At 34.6% G+C, this 13,819-nt stretch overlaps 1 protein-coding gene across 4 annotated transcripts in view; it reads right to left on the reverse strand.

Annotated features, from left to right (window-relative positions):
- The window catches only part of Slik (Sterile20-like kinase), a 108,475-nt gene that overhangs the window by 81,640 nt on the left and 13,016 nt on the right, over positions 1-13,819 (reverse strand). For all 4 annotated transcript variants that reach the window (XM_069821674.1, XM_069821675.1, XM_069821672.1 and 1 more), the window contains exons 3-7: positions 9,093-9,257; positions 8,443-8,641; positions 5,297-5,427; positions 1,799-2,017; positions 186-290 (exon numbers count right to left, since the gene is read on the reverse strand). In XM_069821674.1, the coding sequence (XP_069677775.1) occupies positions 186-290; positions 1,799-2,017; positions 5,297-5,427; positions 8,443-8,641; positions 9,093-9,257 (819 nt within the window). The remainder of the gene's footprint in view (positions 1-185; positions 291-1,798; positions 2,018-5,296; positions 5,428-8,442; positions 8,642-9,092; positions 9,258-13,819) is intronic.

The raw sequence follows: 13,819 nt of genomic DNA on the forward strand, positions 1-13,819 counted from the left end.
AGTCACAGAAGAACAGGACTCATGTAAGACAAAGGTAACAGATTTCAACAATTATAACAAGAAAATTTATCAGCCATCACACACAAGTTTTTTTAAGTAGATATTTAAAAACCAGGGTAAGACACTAAAACAATATATCGAAATGAGTTAAAGAAGACAGCATGGAAAGAAAGCGTTTCTCTTACCTCAGCTTCATCATCTAACAATTCTTCTTCCACCACCTCAGCTTTGTACTCAAGAAGCAAATCCCGGACAGGTTTTGAGTCTAGAGTGCAGTTAATAAATGGAAACTGGAAAAAAAAAACATCTTTATATTAATTTAATGATAATATATGACACAAAAATTTTAAGAGTTTACAAACATACAAATTACAAAAGTGTTAAAAGAAATATTTTCTTCAATATTAAACAAAATTTTGGGATAAAGAGTGTGAGGGAGAAAGAAAGCAGAAGAAGAAAAAGAAAAAAGTAAAAAGACCATCGAGAAAGGAACCATTATTCTCCAATGTAAGTGCACTGTCATTCTATATCAAAACTACAAAATAATTACATGAATCATTTGGGCAAATAATTTGGCACTCTGAATTCATCAACTCCACTCTTATCTATTAAAGGACGCTTCTGCTACTCTACTGCTAATGAAAATGCTTTTTTCATTAGTAATACTGCCATCTGCGTAATAATGAAGAACCTCTGAGTTGGTAAACAAATTCTTTTGTTGGGTAACTATATACCAATGAGTGAGAGATCATAAAAATAATACCTCCATTACCAATCTGTAGATACACTCAAATTTCGCGACTCGCTAAAATTTAAAAACATTGCAAAATGATGGGAAACGTGTTTTTATGTAATTTGTAACATATTTACATATATTTCGACACATCAACTACCCGCGAATTTTTTTAAATTTATCTCTATCAGCGAATTTCTACTTTTACTTGAGAAATTTTATATCATCTAGCGAAAAATCGCAAATTAAAGCAATTATTCCCCCCCCCCCCACACTTTCTCCCCCCCCCCCCCCCCCGCATTCAGCAATTTATTAACGAAGTACCAAAACAAATATGTTGAAACAAATACGTTACCAAAACAAATATGTTCGCACTATAAACAAGTATCACGCCATTATGGATAAAATGCCTTGTTGACCCAAGCAAATTAGCGCTGACTGTTCCTTTGGTGATGTAATGACGATATTCGTAAACACCCATGTTTTAACTGAATGGAGAACAAACCTTAGCATGACAAACTTGGAACTCTTGTCATCTTATAACTATGAAAGTAAACAGAGTTTGTTAATGTAGGCTCATAATTTTTGTTTGTAATAATTAGTGAGTAGGTTAAACATACATTTGGTTTTTTATTGTTATTCTATACCTGAATTAAAATTAAATAGAATTTGTCATTCTAGTCATTAAGAAGCTACTATTTCTTCTTCCCCTCACATACTAATAAAACTGTAAACAGTACCTGTTACCATACTGGCTGTTTCAATTCACAGAGTCCAAGAAATTTCCTTTTTCATTTAATTACTTCACTCAACAATTTTTACCTTTGTCACTCAATTAAAAGTGGCCGTTTCTTTCTACTCCCAGTTTTCTAAAACTGTCAAGGTACGAATTCCAATCACAGACAGTATATAATGTAATTTCTTCACCGTAACATATTTAAAAGAATTGAGCTATACAGCTTGTTCCAAACCAAAAACTAGACACCAAAATTTTCTAAAAAGAATAGGATGTACTTCCATTAAATTGCAATTAATAGTTTAGTGTAACAAAGCATGGTTTCTTACCGTTAGAAGGTCGTCTGCTGTGGGCCTTTGACTAGGATCCTTGGTAAGACACTTTGCAATAAAGTCATTAAAGTCCTTCGACCACTTCGAAGGCTGGTCCAATTTTGGAGGGTCAGACTTCTGAATTTTTAGAAGCACTCGCATGGGGGACATTTCATGATTTGGAGGTTCCATTTGAGCAAATTCAATTAAGGTTATTCCAAGTGACCAAACATCAACCTGAAATAAATAAATGTAATCATCAATTACCAAATCAATGCTTCACATACAGAGACATGTGCACACACAGATGGAAATAAATAACTAAATAATTAAATGAATAAACAGATAAATAAATAAATAAGTAAATGTCTCTATATAAAAACAACGAAGATGATTTTGGATTCTTCTACCAACACAATGTAAAAAATTTTATTCTGAGGTGGGTGTGCCAACAGTATAAATGTGTAGTGGAAAGTGATCGATTACTATGTAATGATGATAAAAGATGATAAAAAAAAAAAGGATAGCAGTGGGAGATTTTTGGGGTTTTGCACTATCACAATGTTTCAGAGCTACATATTGACGTCATTATTGGATAAGGCAAGAAAAGCTGTTATCACAATATCGACCAAAAACCAAATAATCTCACACACGAACATTATGATAGTCTCAAGCGAAAGATGAAGACAATGACCAGCAAACAGAGCTGAATTTTGATCTGAGCAACAACTGTCGATAAATTTTGCCTAAACCATCTAAGGATAGTAGTGGGAGATTTTTGGGGTTTTGCACTGTCCTAATGTTTCAGAGCTACATAATGACTCCATTATTGGAGAAGGCAAGAAAAGGTGAACCTATGTGTTACCACGACATGGTCCAAAAACTAAATAATCTCACACCACAAACATCAAGATAATCTCAAGTTAAAGATGAAGACAATGACCAGCCGAGATGAATTTCGGTATGAGCGAAAAATGATTAAAAAACACACAAACACAAACACACACACACACACCAAAAAAAAAATTAAGGTTAATAATATTGATTTATCAAATAACATAAAGTAACTTATGAGGGAAGAAAAACCTCTTGAATGATTCAACAGATTATTATACCGATTACTGTAACTTACTTCAATTTCACATTATTTTATAGTGGTATTTGAATAGTAAATAATTATGTTGTTCAGTACCAAGTATTATAAAATGTTAAATATGCTACTATATTGTATATACTTACACAATATGTCACTTAATAATATATTATAAATAATACATATCATTAAACGCTAATGATAAGGGTCATTTAATATATAACATTGTGTCTGTAGCACAGTAAAACCTCCCTAAAACAAAACGCGATCGTTCCAGAATTTTTTTTTCCATTTTCACAGGTTTTCGTTTTACAAAGGCTTGAGTTTTGGCAGAACTAAGAATAGACTACTGCAATATGCTGACTGTAGGAAGAACACTGCCGCGACCTTTTTTTGAAGGGAACGTTGTAGGATTTCCTTCACGTCCTGCATCAATTCAGAGTGTAAATTGCACCCTGACATCCATCGGTTGTGTAACTGAAGTTGTGTTTGATGGAAAATAGATTAATTTCACGTTAGACAAATCAATCCTTGGATGGCAGGTAGCATTGTCTAAAAACAGTATGACCTTACGACCTTGACGTTTCATTGTTCCATTAAAATTAAGAAGCCACTCTTTCATGATAGAACTAGTCAACTACGCTTTTTTATTAAATCGCACAGTTTTACTTTATTCCCACTGTTATTATTTAACACTGTATTGACATATTAACACAAAACTGAGAATAAATAAACGGAAATGTGAAACTAAATTGACACTGCCCTACAATTATTCACAGTTTTATTCTACTCCCACTGTCCTTTATCATTGTATTGGCTTGTTAGCACAAACTGAGAATAAATTAAAGAAAATGCAAGAAGGTTGGAAGAAGTAACAGTACAGGAGGTCAGTAGCCTGCCCAAGTTCTTGGCAATAAGCACGGAATAGTGGCATGGTGAGAGAAGCTTCACCTACAACGCCTGACAAAGAATAGCCAAAGTCTTCCAGATCATTGAATGTACAGTCACACAAAAAATTATGCCATGTTTCATACAGTATTATCGCAAAATTATAAATGGTTTGAAAGAATTTAGCAAGAGTTACGCTTAAAATTATCCATTTTAGTCAGGTTTTTTTTACTCAAATGGTGCCGTTTTCGTGATAGGCAGTTTTCTGTTTTAAAGTATTATTTTACATAGGAAATCATTCCGTTCCCAAATTTATTTTTCGTTTGTGCAGGTTTCCTTTTTATAGAGGGTATGTTTTAGCAAGGTTTTACTGTATCACATTCTAAAAAATATATATTTATTATATATAACACAATCATTAAAATAATAATGATTATAGTAACATATTACCAACAACTCCTTGTACTAACTATATGTCCAGTATTTCTTGTTTCAAGTCTTTGAAAACATATTATGACATTACATACACTGAAAAGTAGTTTGTTCAGTTAACATAACAGATTGCCTGTGTCAACTGGTGAATGTGTTATGACAGCCCTGTTAGCCATATGATGAATCTTCTAGCTATGTTATGACAACCTGAAGAAATAAACTATACTTGACATCACGAAGTGGAAAGCTTATTGAGAATGTTTACAAAGGATGTTTATGTAAGATATACAATGTTCTTGTAATGAAATTCTCCAGAGAAATTGGAATTATAAAGGAAACAATACCCTATAATCCCAAATTCGCGCTTTAAGTGAGAGGAATGGCACTGTGAAGTTAAGATTACAAGAAAATTAAGACATAATTTTAGTTATGATAAAGGCTTGTATTCATTGAAAATGTCTACATATGTAGAACACTCAGTAAGAATGTGTAGGAGATGACCTGGAAATCAAAATTGTTTTCCACGACTTCTCAAAAGGAATTATTGGGGAGTTCAACCTCACAAAAAATTATGCTGATATTCTCCTTCACCGTGACAATGAACGCCCTCACATGAATTTAACAACCCAAAAAGCGATCACAAAACTTGGTTTCACAATTTTACCCCATTCACAGGATAGTCCTGATCTAGCTCCCTAAAAATTCCACCATTTTAGTCTACGAAAGATACCCTTTGCTGTGCAAGATGAGGATGTTGACGTGATTTGGGTCATGATATTATGGTACATGAGCAGAACAAAGGCAGATGTCTTGCTGGCGCAAGGAGACTGTATTGAAAAATAAAGTGTATCAACATAACATTGCTTTATATAATCTATAATTTCTACGATGACAGAATAATTATTTGCAGAGAAAAAAATTTAGTGCATTACTTTCCAGGCAACACTCATATATAAGTGAAGACATAATACTTCAAATTATGTGGCAGAAAAAATTTGGCATCTTTGATGATGTCTCTGAATACCATATGAATGTTATATATTTTGAATACTCATAATAACTCATACAGAAAATTAAGAGGTACTTTTATTAAAGAAACTCACCTTGAAATCATATGGATTATCCCTAAAAGTTTCACATAAAACAACTTCTGGGGCCATCCAATAAGGTGTGCCAATAAACGTGTCATGCTTCTGCAAGGTAAACTTGTTTTTTGCAGACACACCAAAATCAGCTGAAAAAAAAAACAATTTTTTTTTATAACAATTCACACAAACATATCAATGTGAACATCATTACTACATAATATATTCGACAACTTATATGCAATAACTATTAATATCAGGTTTAGAAAAACGTGAGAAAACAGGAAATTGCACAGAAATTATATTATGTTGGTTCAGTTTTAATATGTATGAAAGTCTTGTGGTGTTTAAAGACTTCAGGATTTGAAAGAATATTTGTAACAGACAAATTCATAGGCGGAGTTATTGGCACTGCCCCCCCCCCCCCAACTTGTCTGAATTTTTTTCTACTAACGTTAGAAAATATTGAATTCAAAAGATCTTTTTTTTTTTTTTACTTTTGTTTATGATTAAGTTCCTGATCTTAATTTGATGAATTAATGTCTTCAGATCATGTGTCTGGACTGCAATATTTATTTTAAATTTCTGAATGTATAAGAATTTCTATACCTCATTTGAGGTATGGAAGCACTGTAATGTTTCTTTTGTAACAGCCTGTACAAGTCTGCAGGTGTTCAAGGCGCCACATGGAGAAATATGAATAACCTACTGTACAACAATGCAGAAAAAAGAAAAATGATCCTGGTATAATGTGTAAACTTAAAGACGAGATTAAATAAAATAATTCGAGTTTACATTTCATAATTATGACATCTCCAGGAAGGTAAACTTTATATAAAAAAGTTTTTGTTGTTAGCACTGTTAAGTAGTTTTATTGATGTATGCATGTGTTTCTGTACCTATGAGAGAGAAAAAGAGGGAGATTGTTCTAAGTTATGCCCTATTATAATTTGTATTAAACCTACAGTTCAAGCCTTATACAACTCGGTCCGAAACATCGCGTCAAGCTATAATGAGGGGAAAGAGGTAAATGATGTCCCCCATAACCTCGTTATATGGGGATTCTAAGGTTTTGCTTCGCCTCCCCCCCCCCCCCCTCAAGGAAACGGTTCTCTCTCCACCTATGCAGAAATACATAAAAATTATAAACATTATCGTAACATTTCTCATAATCTATAGGTTCAGTGCCATATCTGCAGGTCTAAGTTGACATGCTTTGGTCTACAGGACACAAATGAGCACTGATTTTAATCTTCATGGGGGAAGTAATTTTCTAGTGAAATTTCGGCTAGTGTATAGGAGAAAAGCCCAACCTACATCAAATAACAATCTGATTTTATACACCAACTATAAAGGCTAAGGGGATCATCGTACTGACCACACATTATTCTTATACTGTTGGATAAATGTTCATTTTTGACAATGTATGTAGAGCCACTGAATGCAAACTAGTGCAATGGATTTGTGCTATCGTCGAATGGACATTTGGTTCCCGTCTGCAGGCATGCAATAGTGATAGGAAATTCAGTTCAATTGACAGTTTAGTTCAATTGGTTTGTTTGAAATGGAGTAAAAAGCTGACACAAAGAATAATTTAGTTCAATTGGTTCATTTAGATCTCTTGAGATGGACAGGAAAGCTGATGTAGAGATACAATCAGAGAGGAGTGCAGTAGCAGTAGAATATTAGTTCAAACATTCGCATGTCATAAAGACTCAATAATTAGAATATTTTAACGTTGTAGGATATACACTTATATAGAATAAATGAATGTATAGGAATATGATGTTCCATAATTTACTCTGTAAAAGATCAGTACTGAATACTTGGCTGAGTATGCTTGTCGAATTTAACCTCAAATTGTTTCTTAATGCTGGCACCAAACGATATAAGTACACTGTAACCAGATTGAATCATGCAGGTCGATCCTCAACTCAATCTCAAATAGAATCCGCTGACTAAGGAACTATAGTATGCATACTTTATGAGTTGTGTACAATATTTATGAAACAGAAGTTAGTCACCTAATAAAATTATTTTTATGAATCTAATAATATTAAGTAACATTATTAGTGTGTTTATGATGCAGGACCCAGCACTACTGCTGTGGTGGGAACAGCTTTCCCACAATGCACTGCTGTGTTTTCAACTCCATAATTCATTTGATCCCATGACTTCGAAGTGTCTCATCTAGTTTGCGAATTACTTCAAAGCAATTTCGACCTAGTTCCTCTGGTCCACTTAGATGTTTACTTCAATTCGAACTAATCAGTCACAAACTACCCATCACTAGCATGCAATCAAGAACGTGGCAGTTCAGGAAATGGAAAGTTTCAGGCTAAGAAAGCAAGCAGCATAGATTTCTGGCCAAAGAAATGTCAAGTGACGTTGGTCACTGTTTGGAAAATGCACATAAAATATCCATTCAGCAGCTTTCACAACAAATGGGACTTATTTATGGCTCCCCGATGACAAGTATACTTGACTGTTTGGCATTCACCCAATTTACTGATAGTCAGTCATTCATTGCTCAGGGTGAGTCATAGGAGGCTGGTCTATGCTACATCCATAATGAGATGAGATGATGACGGAAATTTGTTAAATTAAAGCCATGCAATAACAATGGCACATGAACTTCAACTGGACGATCCTGTACCCAACCACACATTTTATGGTTCCATGTCCATGGATATGTAAATTCAAAATAATCGCTATTGGTGCTCTGAAAAAACCTACTATCCCTAATTAAGTGCACTTCCAAAATAACTGGTGTATGGTAAGCTATGGAAAGCTGAAGAATCACAAGATCGATTTTTTATGAAATAACAGTCAATATCAGCTGTCTGTTAGACGATAGCATAAATGCTGCATGCTGCTTTGCACTTCAGTGACTCTCTCTGTAGTAAGCAGTAAATATCTTTTTAAATTAGGCACGAAAGCCAATTGTCAGAAATTGTTAAATGTCTCCAATTGAATATATAATTTTAGAATAGTTTGCAGAACAATACAATATTTACCCTTGTTACTTTTAAGAATTCATTTCTTGTAGAATCATCTCAAGGTGCCATTTCAACATTTTAACAATAAATTAATCTTTGATTTTTCTATTTCATTAAATAACATTTCAGATTTCACAAGCTTGTCATTAACACAAATTTACTTACCTAATTTAACTCCGCCAGCCATTGTGAGAAGCACATTGCCAGCTTTAAGATCCCTGTGGATCACTTTACTTTGGTGTAGGAAACCAAGGCCCTTGCACATTTGCTGACATACAAAGGCAATTTGTGGCTCTGTCAGAGGTTTCTCTAGTTCCACCATTATCGAGTCTAGGGCACCTCCATCACAATATTCAATTAACATCTGGAAACAAAACATACTTATTTATAAATATGCACAAAGATTGTGGAAATAAAAGATTTTCCCATTAGATCTAGTATAAAATGCCATCCACCTGGGCTGGGATCGAACCCGCAACCTCGAGGACAGAAGGCCAACACTATACCGACTATGCTACCCAGGCAGACTGTAATCTACACACATGATTGTAATTGAACATAACCCTAGATCTATGTCATATACAATAAATATGTTTGAATTTGTGTTAAAATATAATAGTTTTAATGTATAATTATAAAGTTTTAATTCGAATGTAAATCTAGGATTTTAATTAAGATATTTTAACGTTGTGAGTTTTAACAAGTAATTACCCCAACTTTAGATATTGCAATTAAAAAAAAAACGCACGCACGCAAGCACACACACACACACACACGCAGACCTAATTTTATGAGGGAGAGGGGAGGAAACTTACCCACAGCTTGCCCTCATTAAAGAAGGCTTCATGTAAATCAACAATGTTAGGGTGTTTGCATTCAGAAAGAATATCAATTTCTATCATGAAATCTGCAAGATCATCTTCTCCTTCAAGAGCACACATCTTAGCTGCAGCAAATCGACCATTTTGAAGATTCTGAGCCTGAAACAGTAGAAGAAAGATGTTAATTCAAGACAACAGTCATGGTTGCAATCTACATATCACACTAACATAAATGAATTATTCATATGTCCTTGTCTTAATTCCCTCTTTTATTTCCATACTGTTCATTTATTTTCACGAATAATTTATTCTTAAATTATTTTCGCTAAGAATGTTTTGAATACTTATCAAAATTTGAATGCACGCTATTGTAATATTTACTAAGATAAACACATTTATAACCCATTATTATATCAAAACATAATAAGCACGAGACATGATATTACCTATATAAAAAAAAAGACCTACACGTCGTTGTTGAAAACCTTTACTGGCAGTAATGATGTAGAATAACCGAAGTTTTCTTCAGTTGCACATTATTACAGAAATTAAAAAAATAATTCTCAGAGAAAGAATAGTAGAACAGTAATAGGTCTAATAGTTCAAGAGTCGCAAGAAATGTCTTTGAGAGCCGCATGCAGCCCACAGGCTGCTTAATGAGTACCACTGCTTTATTTCTTCATGCACAAGAAACTTACTGCATATAATATAGCAACTGTCTCGAAAATACCGTAAAATAGAATTAGAGATTTTGGAGCTGATTGGCCAAACCCCATTTCTTTATGAGAGATGGCAGCAGCAGCAGCAGTGGTGACGGTACAGTGCATACATTTATCTTTCTCCACTCACAGGATCTGTGCTGCAGCAATGCCTAGTTCACACACACAATTCAAGCACACGCAGAGCTGCTGATAGACAGTTGTCTTGTTACTGTGTGCAATACTGAGTTGACTTTCAGTGTATTAGGTGTGTTGTGTGCACTGTTGACTTCCATTCCTCTCTGTCTGTTGCTTGAGTCATGGTTCAGGGATTTAATACAGAACAAAGAATTTTCATTTTTTGTAACTTTTGTAACTTTTTAAAATACGAATCACCTGCTCAGTGTCAGAGAGAATTTCAAGAAAATTTTCCTGGGGTTGATCCACTTGATAGGTCTACAGTTCACTCAATAGTGAGTGAATACAGTCAAAACAAGTGATCAGTGTTAGACAAGAAAAGAAGACGAAGATGCCATATTTTAACTGAGGAAAAGTTGGATGATAAAATAGCTTCGAATTACACGTTAACCACCGGCAGGTCATTGATTTAGTGACAATGGAAATTTAATCTGCCGGTTTCCTTTGTTTTCTGAGTCAGCTATCACAGTGCTACTAAGACATAGACATAGCTGTCATGTCTACCCTCTTCTCATTGCATTCTTAGAAATTAAATACATACATTCTGGCAACATTTACTCTGCGTATTCTGTTAGAATAGCTAAAGCAATACGCGTTCCCATCGTTGGGTTCAATGAAATTGGAGAGGTCCTTTCCATCTTATCGCCTTTAATTAACATCTGGCTTCAAGGGGGTCTTGCCTTTAATTTTAGATGTTAATGTGGAATTCGAACAAACTTTATCTAGTGCTTGACTGGAACAATTACAGCGAAAATCTCTCACGAAGTTAGCACAACAAGCTCAGGTCTGCCATATATCAGCACATAACGCAACAAAACTACTAAAATTTCATCTATACAAAGTTACAGAAGTGCACGCCCTAAAGCCTGGGGACCCACATAGGAGAATCAATTTTTGCAACTGGTTTATTCAATTTGTACATGATGGCCTTTTAGGCCCACAATTTATAATTTTTCGTGACGAGATGTAGTTTCACTTGCACAGACGAGTTAACACTCAAAATAATCGAAACTGGTCAGTAAGTAATCCGTGACTATTCATGAAAGTCCATTACATGATTCTAAGTTCAGCGTATGGTGTGCTTTAAGTGCAAAACGAAAAATCAGTCCTATTTTTTTTTTTTCCCACAAAACAATTAATCTTGAATGACACAAAACCTTAATTTTAAATCAATTTTTTCCTCAGTTAACTAAAGAAGAATGAATGTATATTGTGTCTCAGCAAGACAGGACAACCCATAAAGCTCGAACTTCATTGCATACACTTGCTGATATGTTTGATGAGAGGGCGATTAGTATAGGGTTATGGATTGCTCGATCCCCAGACAATGCCCTGCGATTTTTATTTATGGGATAGTTCAAATGATAGGGTCTGTAAATCAAATTCATCAACAATAGATGAATTGCAGAACAACATACAACAAGAAATAGCCAACATTTCGGAAGCTCAGCTGCAATGTGAGAACCAAAATGCATTTAGGTGCTACAATGTCTGCCTCACAGCAAATGGGGAACACTTTCAACATCGTCTTTGAAAAAGATAGGCACGTTTTCAGTACTTCACCAGTCGCACAGTATGCGGGATTGTGTGCACCTACGCTGTGTACTGCCACTTCAACTCTAGTTCCATGAGCAGTGGCGGCGGCAGCCGAGGGGCCGCAGCAGCAGCAGTAGTAGTAGTATATGTTTTCAACTGCAGAGTTTATTCAGCATCGAAATTCAACATAAATGAGAAATGGCCAACAATTTTGACTGGAGCCCTTTTATGAGGTACATGGTTATTTTACATGCCATAAATTTATGATACAGGACCCACAGCTTTATTTTCCTCCTGGAGGGAGCCATGCAAAGGATTTATTGTCCATCGCCAAATTTTGGCCTGTGAATTTCATATTCAATACTAGCATGGAAACCACTAGACCACAGGAGACTAGAAAGATAGCATCTGTCCTTGCAATTAAGACAAAATCGATAAAAAGAACGTTAAGTTCTGGCAGTTCACTTTAGGGCATTTTACCTGCTTCAATGAATAAGTTATTTTTTCAGTATCATATTTTAAAAGTGACGAAAAATATTCTAACTGTAATTATATATATTTTTTGGTAGATTAATTTACGATGCTGCATCAACATCTCAGGTTATTTAGTGTCTGAATGAGATGGAGGTGATAATGCTGGTGAAATGGGTCTGGGGTCCAGCACCGAAAGTTACCCAGCATTTGCTCAAATTGGGTTGAGAGAAAACCCCAGAAAAAACCTAACCAGGCAACTTTCCCTGACCGGGATTCGAACCCGGGCCACCTGGTTTCACGGCCAGACGCGCTGTTACATCACAGGTGTGGAAAACTGTAATTATGTGTGTAGTCTAAACATTAAAGAATAGTTCATTATTCTTTAGATTACAACCACTATCATTTAATTATATTCCAGTTTGTATTTTGAGTACGATGCTGATACAATGTCATGTTTGCCAGAATATTTCAACAGCAAGTTTAGATATTACTCAGAATGCACCACAGGATGGGCCTACATTACGCTTGTAATGAATGAACACTGCTGCTAACATGATTAAGAAGAAAAAGAATTGCTGGGATTTCACAGGGGAACCAGAGTATCCAGAGAAATCCCCTGTGTTGCCTGGTCCATGGATTTGCCCAACAGAAATTATAAATTCAAGGTGTATCAGTTGAGATTTAACCACAGACTCCCCTGACTTAGAAGCTCAGCATGCTAGCACTGAGTCACAGTGGCAGTTACTTACACAGAAAGTTTAGTAGAACACAATGTCCCTCTGATGCTGCTATCAACAAGAGTTCTCAAGAGAGAAGTCTATTGTAAAAATGCATAAACATAAACCCTAAATGTTTTGTGTCTGGGACAAGTAAATCCTTGGTTCTTCTGAAATGATCTCCACTTATACAATATGCGTTTTAAATTTTTGCAAGTTGTAAATGTATAATGACATAGGCTATCTTACATGCAGAAGGTCATGGATAAGTGAGAATTCGAACAGACATCCTCACTCTTTTTCATATTATGCAGACAGCTTTATATTAAAAGAAATACACAAATTTAATTAATCAAATTGTTTATGAAATTATTTTATTTATAAAATAGACTTACATGCTACTTTTGGAACGAAATTCTCCACAGAAAGGTGGATATTAATAATCCCTCCATTATCATACATAAATTGGACGTGTTCATCTCAGGTCTAATACAACAGTCTGCCATACTATAAAATAACCACATGATCAGGGATTCCCATATTTATGACTATGTTGTATTGTGAACACACACAATTACCAGCATGCATACTGTATGTAGATAATAATAGCTATTCAAACAGGGCTACATTTGTTCACTAAAATTTTTTCTATAGGCCCTAATTTAATGAAACGCCACAATTGAACAAAAACTTATTATTATTATTACTATTATTATTATTATTATTATTATTATTATTATAATATGATATATATTTGATGTCAACATTTACATGCATGTAATGTGGACCTCACAATTTTGTATCCGGTGCCACAGTTACATTCATTACAGATATACCTTTTGTAGATGCTTTTCTAATTTAGATTCATACTTCTCACTTATATTCCCTCATTATTGTATCTTTACCTTTCCCTTACACTCATTCACTATTTACTATAATCTCTTACTTTTGTTCCCATCTAAAGTGATCAGTATTTCCACCTTTAAAACCTAACGCCCCATCTAAAGTGATCAGTATTTCCACCTTTAAAACCTAACGACTTAATTTAGATAATTCAAAATTGACACTTCTACAACTTCTTTCTTGATTTCCAGTTCAC

Source organism: Periplaneta americana, chromosome 3, assembly GCF_040183065.1.
Source record: "Periplaneta americana isolate PAMFEO1 chromosome 3, P.americana_PAMFEO1_priV1, whole genome shotgun sequence".
NCBI classification, from domain to species: domain Eukaryota; kingdom Metazoa; phylum Arthropoda; class Insecta; order Blattodea; family Blattidae; genus Periplaneta; species Periplaneta americana.